Consider the following 16,412-nt stretch of genomic DNA (forward strand, 5'->3'; position numbering starts at 1 on the left):
CGGGCCCCCATGGGGCAGAGGGGTCGCGCGTCCCGTCCCCGCCTTACCTCTCAGCTGCCCGGGGCCTCAGCCTTTTGAGCGCTTGGGTTCTTCACTTTTTCTTTTTCCTCTTTCACGTTCCCTCCGTCCTCCCTGCCCTGCTCTCTGCCCCCAGCTCCAGCCCTTTGCGCTTTCTTTCTTTTTTTCTTTCCTTCTTTCTTCTCTTGCTCTCTGTCCCCGTCCCAGGCTCCGTCTTTCCCTTATCTGCCTGGCTGGAGTGCTGTAATTTTGTTTCCTCTATAATATAGCCCTGGCCAAGTCCCCTGGCCCCCCTACCCGCCCCTACCCCCGCCCCTTGGCAAGTGGCGTCTCGACTCGGCAGATGAAATGATAAGGAGCCAATTAGCCAGTTCCTCTGCCGGGCGGTCAGCGCCACATGGGGACTGAGTCGCGCACTCCCGGCTCCCCTCTCCCGCACCGTTACGGACACACACACACACACACACACACACAGCAGGGACCAGCCCCTCCAGCAGGGGGTGGCAAGGACACACCCACATTACAAGCACACAGTGTATGCACATACACACAAATTCCCTATAAACACAACTGCCCACCAGCCGTACACCCAACTCCCCTCCACAATGTCTATACACGCATACGATTTATCCCTCCACACAGAATTCCCAGACACCACTCACTACACACACACACACACACACACACAGTAGGGCATATCCCCTCCAGCAGGGGGCAGCAGGGACACACACAGCACTGCCTCACAAAAACACACTGTGATAGCGTACGCAACCCAGCTGCACGCATGCCGCCAGCCCCTACACCACCACACACGCCTATCCCAAACCCACACACCCCATGCTTGTGCCGCCACACTAGAGAGGGGCGTGGGGCTGGTGTGGGAATGTGGGCTGTCGCTGTGCCTCGTAGGAGTTGTAGTTCTGTGTCCCTAACATCCCCATTCCTGCCATAGGCCCCGTTCCCGCAGCTGGACTCCGTCTCCCATGATGCACCGCGGCCTCCATCATGAGACAGGTGGATTTTCCATCACCTGGCGTCTTTACAGCAGGACTAGATGTCGTTCTAAGCAAGTCGCTCTAGCTCAGCTATCAGATATGGGCTGGAACCAGGCATCATTGCGTGAAAAGCTCTGGCCTGGGTTACAGGAAGACAGAAACAGCCAGATTAGGTCAGACCTGAGGCCCATCTACCCTGGTATCCTGGCATCAACAGTGGCCAGCACTGGATGGGTCAGAGGACTCTAGAAACCCTGCAGAGGCAGATTTGAGGGAAGTGGTTAGAGCAGGGAGGGGCTGGGAGCCAGGATGCCTGGGTTCTATCCCTGGTTCTGGGAGGGGGGCTGGGATCTAGTGGTAAGAGGGGGGGTGTGGGGGCTGGGAGTCAGGATGCCTGGGTTCTCTCCCTGGCTCCTCAGGACACTTTGACCCAGAAGTCTGCGGGAAGGGAGGATCAGCGAGCTGTGGGTCCCCCCAAACCCATTGACTTGTGATGCTGCCCCCTTTCTGCTCCCCCCCCCACACACCATGTTATGGAGCCGGGCCCTTCACCTCCCTGTCCCTGACAGATCGACCATGACACTAATGCCACTTTGCTGACAGATCTGACCCACCAAAGCCGATTGAGCATATGGCACAAGGCACAGAGCGGGCTATAAGTAGCCGAGGCCCATTGTAATTAGCCACTGAGGGGCTCATGAAACAGCTCTGGGAGGGGAGTGGGGTCTAGTGCTTAGAGCATGGGGGGGGGGCTGGGAGTCAGGACCCATCTCTCTACTCACCCCTATACAAACCACTCTATCCACCCATCCACCTTATCTATCCACCCTATCTATCTATCTATCCCCATCCACTCCCTCTATCTATCTATCTATCTATCTATCCCCATCCACCCCACCTATCTATCTATCTATCTATCGATCTATCTATCTATCTTCATACACACCCAGCATCTCTTTATCTATCTAAAGTTACAAAAACCCTCTCGTGTTTTAAAAGAGCAAATTTTAGTGGGAATCAAAGTCAGGACTCCTGGGTTCTATCCTGGCTCTGGGAGGGTGTGACAGGATCCACGGGGTACACCCTGGAACTGGGGTACCGCTGAGCTCCCTTAACTCTCCAGCCTGGGCTGCCTTCACAATGCTTTGCTCGTGACATGCAGCAAACCCCTCCAGGCGCTGCGATCACTCAGCACAACCGCATGTGGTGCCCCACACCCAGCTAGATTGTGTGAACGCCCCCAGAGCCACTCACGAATCACACCGAGCAAGGCACCAGCCAAATCCCCCCAGCTCCCAGCCTTGCACCCCAGGGCTGTACCGTCCTGCCCGGGTCAGAAGCCTGGTGGAGAGGACAATGCGCCAGCCTTTGTAACCGGAGCTGAGATTCCCCCAAGCGCTTCACCCAAACCACACGGCGTTAGGGGAAGTAGAAACCAGGGTTATTAACGACTGAACGCTGGATTTCTGTGGTTATAAGTGGAAGGCACAACAGGTCAGAGATAGGTACCAAAGAAAATAAAAGATCAGCGAGAGCCCCAGGCTAAATCTTTAACCTTCTTACACTAGGCCAGAGGTGGCCAAACTACGGCCCGCAGGCCACATCCGGCCCACGGGACCGTCCTGCCCGGCCCCTGAGCTCCTGGCTGGGGAGGCTAGCCCCCCCCCCCGCACTGTTCCCCCTGCCCCGCAGCCACACATGGTAAGGGGGGCCGGGGGGGGCAGTCCAGGGACAGGGAGCAGGGGGTGGTTGGATAGACGTGGGAATCCCGGGGGGCCTGTCAGGGGTGGGGGTGTGGATAGGGGGAGGGGCAGTCAGGGGACAGGGAGCGGGGGGGGGGTTGGATAGATGTGGGAATCCCAGGGGGCCTGTCAGGGGCAGGGGTGTGGATGGGGGAGGCGCAGTCAGGGGACAGGGAGCAGGGGGGGGTTGGATAGACGTGGGAGTCCCGGGGGGCCTGTCAGGGGGCGGGGGTGTGGATAGGGGGAGGGGCAGTCAGGGGACAGGGAGCAGGGTGGGGGGTTGGATAGACGTGGGAGTCCCGGGGGGCCTGTCAGGGGGCGGGGGTGTGGATGGGGCAGGCGCAGTCAGGGGACAGGGCGCAGGGGGGGTTGGATAGACGTGGGAGTCCCGGGGGGCCTGTCAGGGGGCGGGGGTGTGGATAGGGGGAGGGGCAGTCAGGGGACAGGGAGCAGGGGGGGTTGGATAGGTGCGGGAGTCCCGGGGAGGCCTGTCAGGGGGCGGGGGTGTGGATAGGGGGAGGGGCCGTCAGGGGACAGGGAGCAGAGGGGTTGGATGGGTGGGGGGTTCTGAGGGGGGCAGTCAGGGGTCGGGAAGTGGGAGGGGGTAGATAGGGGGCGGGGGCCAGGCTGTTTGGGGAGGCACAGCCTTCCCTACCCAGCCCTCCATACAGTTTTGCAACCCCAGTGTGGCCCTCAGGCCAAAAACTTTGCCCACCCCCTGCACTAGGCAGGGTTTATGCAATTTTCTCAGCTCACTGGATGTTACAGTTCTTCATACACAGGCCTCTCCCTTCAGCAGGGGGGCTGGAGCCGGGATTCCTGGGCTCTCGGTGGGGAGTGGGGTGGAGAGAGGGGTTTGTTTGGGGATGGGTAGGTAGAGGGGTGGCTGGGGATAGATAGATAGTGGGGGTGTTGGGGTAGATAGATGGCTAGATGGAGGGGGTGTTGGGGTGGATAAAGGGGTTTGGATAGGGGTGGGTAGATAAAAGGGGTGGCTGAGGACAGATGGAGGGGTTTGTTTGGGGGTCGATAGGGGAGGTGGCTGGGGGTAAGTAGATAAGGTGGATGGGTGGATAGAGGGGGTGTTGGGGTAGATAGATAAGGTGGATGGGGTAGATGGATAGAGGGGTTTGTCTAGGGGTGGGTCGATCGAGAAGGTGGCTGGGGGTAGATGGAGGGGTTCGTTTAGGGGGTCGATTGACGGGGGTGGCTGGGGATAGATGGAGGGGTTTGTTTAGGGGTGGGTCGATCGAGGGGGCGGCTGGGGGTAGATGGAGGGGTTCGTTTAGGGGTCGATCGAGGGGGTGGCTGGGGGTAGATGGAGGGGTTCGTTTAGGGGTCGATCGAGGGGGCGGCTGGGGGTAGATGGAGGGGTGCGTTTAGGGGTCGATCGAGGGGGTGGCTGGGGGTAGATGGAGGGGTTTGTTTAAGGGGCGATCAGGGGGGTGGCTGGGGATAGATGGAGGGGTTCGTTTAGGGGTCGATCGAGGCGGCGGCTGGGGGTTGATGGAGGGGTTCGTTTAGGGGACGATCGAGGGGGGTGGCTGGGGGTAGATGGAGGGGTTGGTTTAGGGGACGATCGAAGGGGTGGCTGGGGGTAGATGGAGGGGTTCGTTTTGGGGTCGATCGAGGGGGTGGCTGGGGGTAGATGGAGGGGTTCGTTTAGGGGTCGATCGAGGCGGCGGCTGGGGGTAGATGGAGGGGTTCGTTTAGGGGCGATCGAGGGGGCGGCTGGGGGTAGATGGAGGGGTTCGTTTAGGGGTCGATCGAGGGGGTGGCTGGGGGTAGATGGAGGGGTTCGTTTAGGGGACGATCGAGAGGGTGGCTGGGGGTAGATGGAGGGGTTCATTTAGGAGTCGATCGAGGGGGTGGCTGGGGGTAGATGGAGGGGTTCGTTTAGGGGTCGATCGAGAGGGTGGCTGGGGGTAGATGGAGGGGTTCGTTTAGGGGTCGATCGAGGCGGCGGCTGGGGGTAGATGGAGGGGTTCGTTTAGGGGCGATCGAGGGGGCGGCTGGGGGTAGATGGAGGGGTTCGTTTAGGGGTCGATCGAGAGGGTGGCTGGGGGTAGATGGAGGGGTTCGTTTAGGAGTCGATCGAGGGGGTGGCTGGGGGTAGATGGAGGGGTTCGTTTAGGGGTCGATCGAGAGGGTGGCTGGGGGTAGATGGAGGGGTTCGTTTAGGGGTCGATCGAGGGGGTGGCTGGGGATAGATGGAGTGATTCGTTTAGGGGATGGTCGAGGGGGTGGCTGGGGGTTGATGGAGGGGTTCGTTTAGGGGTCGATCAAGGGGGTGGCTGGGGGTAGATGGAGGAGTTTGTTTAGGGGACGATCGAGGGGGTGGCTGGGGATAGATGGAGGGGTTTGTTTAGGGGTCGATCGAGGGGGTGGCTGGGGGTAGATGGAGGGGTTCGTTTAGGGGACGATCGAGGGGGGTGGTTGGGGATAGATGGAGGGGTTTTTTTAGGGGTCGATCGAGGGGTTGGCTGGGGATAGATGGAGGGGTTCGTTTAGGGGTCATCGAGGGGGGTGGCTGGGGGTTGATGGAGGGGTTTGTTTCGGGGTCGATCGAGGGGGTGGCTGGGGGTTGATGGAGGGGTTTGTTTTGGGGTCGATCGAGGGGGGTGGCTGGGGGTTGATGGAGGGGTTTCGTTAGGCGTCGATTGAGGGGGGTGGCTGGGGATAGATGGAGGGGTTTTTTTAGGGGTCGATCGAGGGGGTGGCTGGGGATAGATGGAGGGGTTTGTTTAGGGGTCGATCGAGGGGAGCTGGGGGTAGCTGGGCCGGGGGGTGAGAACAGCTGTGGGAGGAGGCGAAGCCGGTGTGGAGGTTGGGCCCGCAAGGGCAGCGGCCAAGAACACGCCAAGTGGCTCAGAGCTGCCAATCTCCCTTTAATAGCGCTAAAGAGCGTCTCATCCCCTGGCCGAAATGTGATCAGCGCTCCTGAAATAGCTGCGTGTGTGTGTCCGGGGGTGTGTGTGTGTGTGTGTCAGAGCCCCCCGCCCCTGCTGATCCTCCCCCCCTTCCCAGGGAGTCTATATAAGCAGGGGAGCACGAGGGCTCGGGAGAGAGGAGACGGAGCAAAGGAATCCACCTGCAAGTGCCGGGGATCCGAGTGGAGGATCGGGGCGCTAGGCTGGGGCTCGGAGCGGAGGATCGGGGCGGAGGATCGGCCCGCTAGCTGGAGGATTGGGGCGCTAGGCCGGGGCTCAGGGGCACTAGGGACGGGGATCAGGGCGGAGGCTCGGGGCGCCATGGGGAACAGTAAAAGCGGGGCTCTGTCCAAGGAGATCCTGGAGGACCTGAAGCTCAACACCAAGTACTCGGAGGACGAGCTGTGCAAGTGGTATGAGAGCTTCCAGAAGCAGTGCCCGGACGGGCGCATCAGCCAGGCCGAGTTCGAGAAGATCTACGGCAACTTCTTCCCCAAGTCGGACCCCCAGGTCTACGCGCGCCACGTCTTCCGCAGCTTCGACACCAACGGCGATGGGACGCTGGACTTCCGGGAGTACATCATAGCCCTGCACCTCACCTCCTCCGGCAAAACCAACCTCAAGCTGGAGTGGGCCTTCTCCCTCTTCGACGTCGACCGCAACGGCGAGATCAGCAAGAGCGAGGTGCTGGAGATCATCACGGTGAGTCCGGGGCAAGGGGGGCATGCTACGAGCTTCCCCGCAGCAGTGCCCTGAGGGAGTGCTGTGAGCTTCTCCACAGCAGTGTCCTGAGGGGGTGCTGCAAGCTTCCCCACAGCAGTGCCCTGAGGGGGTGCTGTGAGCTTCTCCACAGCAGTGTCCTGAGGGGGTGCTACGAGCTTCCCTGCAGCAGGGCCCTGAGGGAGTGCTGCGAGCTTCTCCACAGCAGTGTCCTGAGGAGGTGCTGCGAGCTTCTCCACAGCAGTGTCCTGAAGGTGTGCTGCAAGTTTCCCCATGGCAGTGTCCTGAGGGGGTGCTGCGAGCTTCCCCACAGCAGTGTCCTGAGGGGCTGTTGTGAGCTTCCCTGCAGCAGTGCCCTGAGGAGGGGCAGATGCGCAGGCTTGCTGCGCCACCCTGAGAAGATTCCCAGTGCCCACCGAGCCAGAAAGGTTTTCCCCGGCTCTGACCGCGATTTCTCCCTCCTCGCAAATGAAACCGATTCCTGCTCGTTCTGCCTGCCGGGGCGACCGGCTCCCTCAGCCAGCGTCACAGCCTGTCCTCAGGCCCCCGCCCCCCCCTTCAAGTGCGGTGCCCGAGGCTGGGCTCCCCCACTGAAGCCGTCGACCTCCCGTGTCAGATGCGCCTGTGAACGGAGGCCAGACAGACACAGCATCACAACAGGCCCATCTACCCTGGTATCCCGCCTGCTCCCTGCCTCCCCTAGGGCCCATCCAGCCCGCTGTCATCCCCCCGCTCCCGAGAGGCCCCCCCGAAACACGCCCGCAGCCAGCCTCTTTGGCAGAGCTGGGAGGGGCCCAAGGGCTGCCTGACCTCCGGGCAGGTGGCAGGATGACGCCAGGCAGCATGAGAGTGGATTAGCCCCGATCAAGGTTTGCGTAGTTCGTAAATGGCATTAGCCACCCCTGATGGGATTCCCCCCCCCTCCCCCGACGCAAAATCCTGTTTCGCTAATTTCCCTGGGCTGAGCCTCTTGGTTGCCAGGCGCCCGCCCGAATGGAGGCTGAAAGCGGCTTGGCCGAAAGCAGCCCCCCCGTTAATTTTATTAGGGTGGCCTCACCGGCCCCTTGCAGAGCTGCTGCTCCGGGGTCAGGGGGGGTATCGGAGGTGCTCGCCTCCCCCATGGCAGAACGTAACAGGCCATAAGCTGGATTTGCCACCCCAAAGAGGAGGAGGAGAAGGAGAAGGAGGAGGAAGGCGAGGGGGAGGGGGGGCGAGGGGAGGGGCAGTGGCTTTGCAATGAGAGAGGTCGCTCTAAAAACAAGATGGGCAACTCCCAGAGGGGCCAAAGACGCGGTGACGGTGGCGTTCACGGCATGCCGAGGGGCACGAGGGTGGAAGGGGCTGAGTAAATGATTCATTCCTCTCTGGGGAGAGAACCCAGGAGTCCTGGCTTCCAGCCCCCCTGCTCTAACCACTAGACCCCACTCCCCTCCCAGAGCCGGGGATAGAGCCTGTACTGCAATCTATGTGTTGCCTGCCTCCTACTGGCCAAAACTTCCCTTTCCTGCTGATTCCCCCCCAGTGGTGCTCGGGGCCAGCGTCTTGCATCTGAAGTCTATCTGTGTGGCACCTCCGGTTTGATCTCTCTTGGGACTGGATCAGGGCGGGATGGGCAGCTGTTACCTTGGCCTGATGGCTACGGAGGGCCTGGGGAACTACCCGTTACTGGATTTCAGGGAGGCTAAAAGATGGCTAAGATTTTTTATTTGTTTTAAATAAAAGGATGTTTCTGGGGAGGTGACGAGACCCGGACGGGTTTAAATGGACTCGGTAGGAATCTGTGCCCGCTCCTGAGGAACTAGGAAGCAACCCTGGAGCTGAGCCCCTGAAAATTTGTTGCCCTTCCCCCCGAACCCAAGTTTTTCCCCCTGTGGGTTTTCGATTTCACCATTTCTGGAGGGGTTTCGCTCAGCCGCTTTTGGGGTGGGGATGGGGGTGAGTGTCAAAGGTCACCTTCAAAATCGAAAGACGACTTCCATGTGAAAAAATCTCTTTCGGTCTTTTTTCTGCCCCCCTCTCCGGGAATCTTTCTGGGCTCTGAAAAAATCCATTTTTTGATGGGGAGAAAACAGCAGACAAAACGTGGCCCATCACAACCTCTGAGTCCTTCATAGTGGGGGGGCCTGGCTTTAAATCAAGGCGATTTAAATCACCCACTCTAACACCTCCATATCAATCACTGACTTTAATCCACTTTTCCATTTATTCGTCAGGCAGAACCATTCAAACACAGTGATTTACAACTCCCGGGTGCCTTTACCCTCGATTTTATGCATCTTTTTGCTTCCTAGCAGGATCCGCTGTACATTTATTTAAGCAACTAGGTAGCTTAATATCGTCAAGTTCTTATTCATTGTACTTTTTTAGTAGGGGAGAAACCGGTGACTCACATCTTGCTGGGTTCCTACTGTCGTGCCATATTTATAAAGCTTGCCTCAAAAGTTACATGTTTCCCCCTGGATTCTTGCTTTCTCTAGAAAAACAGCCTTTAATGCAGCGTTTTTGATACAGACTCCTGGATTCTGCATATTTGTAGGGTTTAAGAGATGCTAATAAGTTCAGGCCTTAGCGGGGTTTGTATTAAATTCAGATTTCCTTCAGAACAGATTTAGTTTTTAAAAGGAAAATGTAATCATTTAAATAGCAGAATTTTTTTAAAAAAATCTGGTTTAAATTTTAAAAAAATCAATTAAAAAAAGGTTTTTTTTTTCAAATAAAGACCAAAAAATCATTGGTTTTTATCCACCTTGGTTCTGCTCCTGCGAAGACCAGCGGCCCACCAGCAAAGTCTCGGGTAGTCAGAACAAAAGCTGGTGTCCAAACCTCTGCCCCTCCCGTCTGATCCCAAATTACCCGGCTACTGATCAGCGAACGCTTCTCCTAGCACGTATGCACCCTCACCCCACCATCTCACCAGCCGGGCTCTCTGATCCCCTGTAAATCGGGGATTAGCCCTTAGGTGCAATGGGCATGAACCTAGAGTGGGATCAGGGGGTAAGGTAAAGAGTCACCTGCTTGTTAATAGCAGGGGGAGGGGAAAATATGTTGGTGGCTGGTGGAACTACTTGCCACTTGATTTTGCTGAGAAGGTGAAAGGGAGGCAAGACATTGGGGGCCTTGGGGGTGGAAGTTCTTGGCTAGAGGGCAGGTGTTTCTGAGGACCAGGCTAGTGGCCAGGGGAGGATCCCTGGTGGGAGGATGAGTCTCACCAGGCATGGGTGGGGATGCAGGACTAGGGACCTTGAAAATGGATCAAAAACCTCCTCTGGGAAACAGCTGCCTCCACAGAGCAGATGAGGGGACTTGGCTGATTGGAATGCAGGGGTCTTTGGGACTCATGGCAGGCAGTGAAGAGAATGTGTCTGCGTCCATCCACCCACGCACCCACCCACCAACCCCTACACCTAGCCCTCCATCCACCCACCAACCCCTACACCTAGCCCTCTGTCCATCCACCCACCAACCCATCCATCTCTACACCTATCCCTCCACCCACCCACCGACCTCTCCACTCACCCCTACATCTATCCCTCCACCCATCCCTCCATCCACCCCTACACCTATCCCTCTGTCCATGCACCCGCCAACCCATCCATCTCTACACCTATCCCTCCATCCATCCACCCCTACACCTATTCATCTGTCCATCCACCCACCAACCCATCCACCCACCCCTCCACCTATCACTCCATCCACCCACCTGTACAGCTATCCCTCCATCCACCCACCAACCCACCATCCACCCCAACACCTATCCCTCCACCCACCCACCAACCTCTCCACCCACCCCTACACCTACCCCTCCCTCCCTCCCTCCATCCACTCACCAACCCCCCCTACACCTATCCCTGTCCATCCACCCACCAACCCATCCATCTCTACACCTATCCCTCCACCCACCCACCTTACCCTCCCAGTGGGTTAACCCCATTCTTTCCCTGGCAGACAGTTCCTGTCCCCCCCGCTGTCCCTTTCCCAACCATGGTGTTTCCCAGAGGCTGGGTTAAGCTTCCCTCTGGTCAATCCCTGGGACCCTTTAATCATTTTTAATATTCCTCAAGGCTCGGATTCTATTCGGCTCCTGGCTCAGATTAATCTCCCGAGCCCAGACTGGGGGAAAATCTTAATAATGCCTCCTCCCCCACAATCAGCTGGGGCTGGAAACAAGAGCGTTAGAGCATCATATGGACACAGCTGAGACAGGAGTCACACAGGGTATGGGGGGGGACCTTAATAGCCATGGGGGTGGGAGCCAGGACTCCTGGGTTCTGTCCCCAGCTCTGGTAGAGGAGGTGGGTCTAACGATTAGAGGAGGGGGGTTGGGAGTCAGGACGCCTGGGTTCTACACTTGCTCTAGGAGGGCAGTGCAGTCTAGTGGTTAGAGCTGGGGGAGGGGCGCTAGGAGCCAGGCCCACATGGTTTACTGTTCTCTGCCCCATTGCATTTATTTGGAGAGGGAGGCAGAGCTGAACCCCCCCCCCGCCCCAAGTTGGAACGTAGCAACAAAACACCAGCTTCATACACCCACCAGTTGGGAAAATTCAGTGAGATGCAGCCAGCTCGGGGGGGGGGGCGGCGCTGGGTATATGGGGCCACTCACCCAGATCGGATATGCAGCCAGCACTGGGGTGGGGCATGGAGGCTAGGTATACGGGACCCCTTCCCCGGCATGGAGATGCAGCCAGCTCTGGGGTGGGGCACGGCTAGATGTCAAACGTTGTGTGTCTGCCCACAGGCAATATTTAAGATGATTCCCCTTGAAGAGCAGAAAATGCTTGCTGAGGATGAAAACACCCCCCAGAAACGAGCCAACAAGCTCTGGGACTTTTTCAAAAAGGGGGAAAACGGTAAGGGATCCGCCAGACCCCCCTTCTCCGCTCTCCATCCTCCCATCCCACAGCCCAGCCCCACCTTGGCCGGCTCCGAGCTGCACTGCTCAGATGGTCCAATGCCCCGTATTGGTATTACATGGTGCCACACACGCACCCCCCCCGCCATGGCACCTCAGGGCAAACCTTGAAGCCCTTTTAACCTATGATGAAACCCAGCCCTAGAGGGGACAGGCCCCGGGCCCCATTCCCTGCCTTCCCGAGCCAGCCAGTCCCTGCCCTGGGGGCTGGATAGGAGCTGGCACCCCCTAGAGGGGAGGGACCCTATATTGCAGTTCATTAACCCCTCCTCTTCACTCTCCCTCCATTCCCTCCCCCCTGCTCTTGTTTTCTTCTCCCCCCCCCCCCCACAGACAAAATCGCGGAGGGGGAGTTCATCTCCGGGGTGATGCAGAACGAAGCCATCATGAAGCTGATCCAATACGAACCCAAGAAATAGGAAGGCCAAGGTCCCAGGCCGGGAGGGGAACGGCAGGAATGGCAAACAGGAGGGAGAGCGCGGGCTGAGCAGGGGTGGAGTGAGAGAGGATGAGTGAATGAGAAAATGATGGAACGAACGAATGAAATGACATGTGTGCGAGGCGCCCGACCCATCTCCGTATGCTGCCATGTTGGTCTTCACCCCTTTCCCCGGGTAGCTGGATCCCTTCCCCTCCTCCGCCAGCAGCCCGCTCTGGGCATTTCCAAACAGGCTGTCCTTGGGGGCCGAGGGAGGGGGGACCCCACCGAGACCCCCGGGATGGAAAGGAGCAGGGGAAAAGTGGGGGAGGTGAAAGAGCGGATGATGGGAAAGGAAGGATAGGAGGAAGGAGAAAAAAATGGAGCAATGAAGGAGGAAGGAAAGTGGGGGATGTAACAGGGAGGAAGGGGGGAATGAGAAAGAACAGAGAATAAAAAGAAGGCAGAGCAGCAGTGAACAGAGGGCAGAGAACGGGAAATGAGAGGAGAGAAATAGCTGATGGAAGAGAAGGATCACGTAAAGAAGGTGCTGTCCAGACACAGAGTCACCGAGATCGGGGCCCCGTCACGCCGGGCGCTGCCCAGACCCAGAGTCACCGAGATTGGGGCCCCGTCGCGCCGGGCGCTGCCCAGACCCAGAGTCACCGAGATTGGGGCCCCGTCGCGCCGGGCGCTGCCCAGACCCAGAGTCACCGAGATCGGGGCCCCGTCGCGCCGGGCGCTGCCCAGACCCAGAGTCACCGAGATTGGGGCCCCGTCGCGCCGGGCGCTGCCCAGACACAGCATGAGCGCCAAGGGTTGAACCCAGACATCCTGTCTCCTCGTCTAACACTCCAGCCACAGCTCCGCAGCAAAAAACCCTCCTCAACTGGCACAAACCAACACCCTCTGTCTAGGGCCTTGAAAAGCGCTCTGCCTTCCTCCATTTGCTCCTTCTCTCCCCCCGCACTCTTGGTCTGATTGATGCCCTCTCCCCGTGGGCCTCTAATGCAGCTCTGTGGGGCAGATCATTCACCCCCCTCCCTCCTGCTGAAGCCTGTTTGGAAAACACCCCCCATTCCTGATTCATGTTGTGTTCTGCAGTTTGTGCTTCTGTCTCATTTCTTCCCCACCCCAGAGCCAGGGGGATTCCCGGCTCAGCGCTGGGGGGGTGGAAGGAAGGGAGACAAAGGGCATTTGTCTTACACTGCTGTACTGGTGTCTGGTTTTCAATAAAGAGCGTTGTGTGTAAACCATTTGCCTGGCCTCTGGGGGGAGGGAGCGGGCCGGGGAGGAGAGGAACCGAACCAGCCACCTGCAGGGCCTTGGGCACCACCAGCCCCTGCTACAGTTGGAAGGCAGCAGGCACCCGGCCTGGCCACTAGGGGCGATACCGAGCGCCCTGCCAGAAGGGCGGGCCCTGAGCAGTGAAGTACCAAGTGCCGCCACGAGAGGCGGCAGGGGGAGCTGACAAACTAGGAGCCATTCGTCCCTGACCCCCATCTCCTGTAACCACTAGACCTGACCCCACTCTCCTCCCAGAACCGGGGAGAGAACCCAGGAGTCCTGGCTCCCAGCCCCCCCGCTCTAACCCGTGGCATACGTGGCCCCACTGGCCGGTCCCTGCTGCCCTGACAGGCATTACAGGGATAATCCATTTGTTCCCGGTCTGCTGGCGAGACAGGGGTTATGTAATAGGGGTCCCCCCCACCCCCCCACTGCTTCCAATCCTGTTAGCGGGGATGAGCTCTGAGCCTGGCGCCGAAAGCACAGTGTAAACATGGCCTTAAGCAGCTTGGCCTAATCAGCCAGGGCTGGGCACCCAGGGGACAGATGGCAGCATCCGTGCCAGCCAACCCGCCCCCCCCCCCCAGCCAGGGGAATGCCACCCCCAGCTCTGCTGGTGCCCCTTACTCCCGACCTGCAGCCCCCCACCCTGGTGGGACCCCTTACAAAAGGGCAGCTCGTCTTCCTCTCCCACACGTGGGTTCTCTCCCTTTTTAAGGTCACACACTGACAACCATATCCCATCTCTCTACCTCAGTTTCCCCACCTACTAGACACTATGTCTGAAGAACACTGGACCACCGCCATTGGGCACCCCCTCCACAGATGTTGCGCATCCCCAGGGACCCACCCCCTTTCCTGTTCTCCCCCCCACAGAGGTTGTGCCACGCTGCAGGCAGGTTTGAACCCTTTATTGGGACATGCTAGCCATTCACGCTGTCTTGGTAGCCCGGGTTCTCTTCTTCTTCACCACCACCGGCTTCTGGCTCCGCAGGATGGCGCTGGCACGACGCAGAGCGGCCTGGAGACGGGGTGGGGGGAAACGTGTGAGACTGACGCACAGTGGAGTGGGCCCTGGCACAGCGCGGGGGGGGCCCTGCTGCAGCGACTGGGACTGGCTTCCCCATCCCACTGCCCCTGCAACAGGGGTAGACAGAGTGGGGCTGCACCCCATTTCTAGATATCGCCCCTGAAGCTAAAGGGGGTGAAGGCACTGACCAGGCATGGCGAGTGGAGCAACTATCACCCCCCCATCACTGCTCACCCATGTGGTGGGATGGGGGTGCTCAGATTAGGGGTGGCGAAATAATCGCCAATCAATCCCCCCATTCTAGGTCTCCAACGAGGCACGGTGAGCGCAGACCATAGCGACCCGCGCAGCCACCTGGGTTACAGCCAGCTCGCCCCGTCTTTGAAACGGAGGCGCACCCTGCCCCCCCCCCCCGAGGAGCCAGCTGCGTCCCTTTCTGCCCCTCGGGACAGGCGCTCTGGCCAATGGGGCAATGCTGCTCCCTCCCATGGGTTCATGAACACAGGACGGCCCCTCTGGGGAAGCAGGGGACCAGACCCACGGCGGGGGAGGCTCGGCCGCCCCCCGAGCCCAGCGCTCACCATGCGCAGATCCTTGCGGTAGCTGTTCTTGCGGATGATGTGGCGCAGGCTGCTGAGCGTAGCCCGGGCGTTCTTGTTAATGGTCGTCTTCTCATAGCACGTGGCTGGCTTGCGCTGGCCTGGGGGAAGGGGCCACGGGTCAGAGCCAGGGGACAGGACAGGGGCCGGGAAAGGCCACGGGGAGGGATCACAGGAAAGGAGCTGGTTTCTCCCGTCTACAGGGCAGGGGACTGGCTGGCTCAGGGGGGCAGGGAATGGGGCCTTTCCCGTCTAGGGGGCCCCAGCTCCGAACCAGCCCCAGGGCAGGGGGACTGGAGGGCTCAGGGGGACAGGGAATGGGGCCTTTCCCATCTAGGGGGCCCCAGCTCCGAACCAGCCCCAGGGCAGGGGGACTGGAGGGCTCAGGGGGGTGGGGAATGGAGTATGGGGCCCTTCCCGTCTAGGGGGCCCACGCAGTGAACTGGGCAGGTGGGTCTCAATCCAGATCTGCCCGCCCCAGAAGAAACCACTCTTTCACATCCCCCGTGTGTCGGGAGTCTGGCTCCCGGAATCCTTCGCTGGGGGGGAAAGGAAACCAGCCCGTCTGCATCTCCCCACCTGCCCGTTTCTTCAGCACCACCACGATCCCCTTCCCGTCCGCCGCGGGCTCCACGCCCACTGTCTTGCGATGGATCAGCCCGTTGTAGCGGAAGGAGTTTCTGGCCTTCAGGTTGTTCGGCTCCTTCGGAGAAAACCACCCGGTTACCGGGGCCCGGCTCCCCCCCCCCCCCGCGGCGCCCCGGGCAGAGTCTTGTCCTGGGTCCGGGCAGCGCCCCGGGGCCCCGATCCCGGTGACTCTGTGTCTGGGACGCCTGGGTCCCCGCGGGGCGGGGGTGGGGGGGAAGGGGGCGGCCGGACGCCTGGGTCCCCGCGGGGCGGGGGGGGGGTGGGGGGAAAGGGGGCGCCCGGACGCCTGGGTCCCCGCGGGGCGGGGGGGGAGGGGGCGCCCGGACGCCTGGGTCCCCGCGGGGCGGGGGGGAGGGGCGCCCGGACGCCTGGGTCCCCGCGGGGCGGGGGGGGAGGGGGCGCCCGGACGCCTGGGTCCCCGCGGGGCGGGGGGGGAGGGGGCGCCCGGACGCCTGGGTCCCCGCGGGGCGGGGGGGAGGGGGCGCCCGGACGCCTGGGTCCCCGCGGGGCGGGGGGGAGGGGGCGCCCGGACGCCTGGGTCCCCGCGGGGCGGGGGGGGAGGGGGAGCCCGGACGCCTGGGTCCCCGCGGGGCGGGGGGGGAGGGGGAGCCCGGACGCCTGGGTCCCCGCGGGGCGGGGGGGGAGGGGGAGCCCGGACGCCTGGGTCCCCGCGGGGCGGGGGGGGAGGGGAGCCCGGACGCCTGGGTCCCCGCGGGGCGGGGGGGAGGGGGAGCCCGGACGCCTGGGTCCCCGCGGGGCGGGGGGGGAGGGGAGCCCGGACGCCTGGGTCCCCGCGGGGCGGGGGGGGAGGGGGAGCCCGGACGCCTGGGTCCCCGCGGGGCGGGGGGGGAGGGGGAGCCCGGACGCCTGGGTCCCCGCGGGGCGGGGGGGGGGAAGGGGGCGCCCGGACGCCTGGGGTCCCCGCGGGGCGGGGGGGGTGGGGGGGAAAGGGGGAGCCCGGACGCCTGGGTCCCCGCGGGGCGGAGGGGGAGCCGGACGCCTGGGTCCCCGCGGGGCGGGGGGGGGGACTCACGGTGCTGTAGGTTTGTTTGTTCCGCTTGATCAGGAAGCTGGAGCTGTTGCGAAGCGATCATCCACTGCAGATGGGCCGACATC

The 16,412-nt window shown here is 61.0% G+C and overlaps 2 protein-coding genes across 2 annotated transcripts; one reads left to right on the top strand and one right to left on the bottom strand.

The window, feature by feature from the left end:
- The first annotated feature begins 5,989 nt into the window (after nucleotides 1-5,989).
- RCVRN (recoverin) lies at nucleotides 5,990-12,958 on the top strand. The gene is made up of 3 exons (XM_074937496.1): nucleotides 5,990-6,387; nucleotides 11,141-11,252; nucleotides 11,648-12,958. The coding sequence occupies exons 1-3, from the start codon at nucleotides 6,007-6,009 to the stop codon at nucleotides 11,731-11,733; spliced, it is 579 nt and encodes a 192-aa protein (XP_074793597.1). The 5' UTR covers nucleotides 5,990-6,006; the 3' UTR covers nucleotides 11,734-12,958.
- A 956-nt stretch (nucleotides 12,959-13,914) lies between these two features.
- On the bottom strand, nucleotides 13,915-16,411 carry RPL28 (ribosomal protein L28). The gene is given in 5 exon segments (XM_074937497.1): nucleotides 13,915-14,040; nucleotides 14,631-14,749; nucleotides 15,228-15,351; nucleotides 16,330-16,383; nucleotides 16,385-16,411. Coding segments are annotated over 5 exon segments (414 nt in total). The 3' UTR covers nucleotides 13,915-13,950.
- Nucleotide 16,412: the final 1 nt, after the last annotated feature.

This window comes from Natator depressus, chromosome 23 (assembly GCF_965152275.1).
Source record: "Natator depressus isolate rNatDep1 chromosome 23, rNatDep2.hap1, whole genome shotgun sequence".
Classification (NCBI taxonomy): Eukaryota; Metazoa; Chordata; order Testudines; family Cheloniidae; genus Natator; species Natator depressus.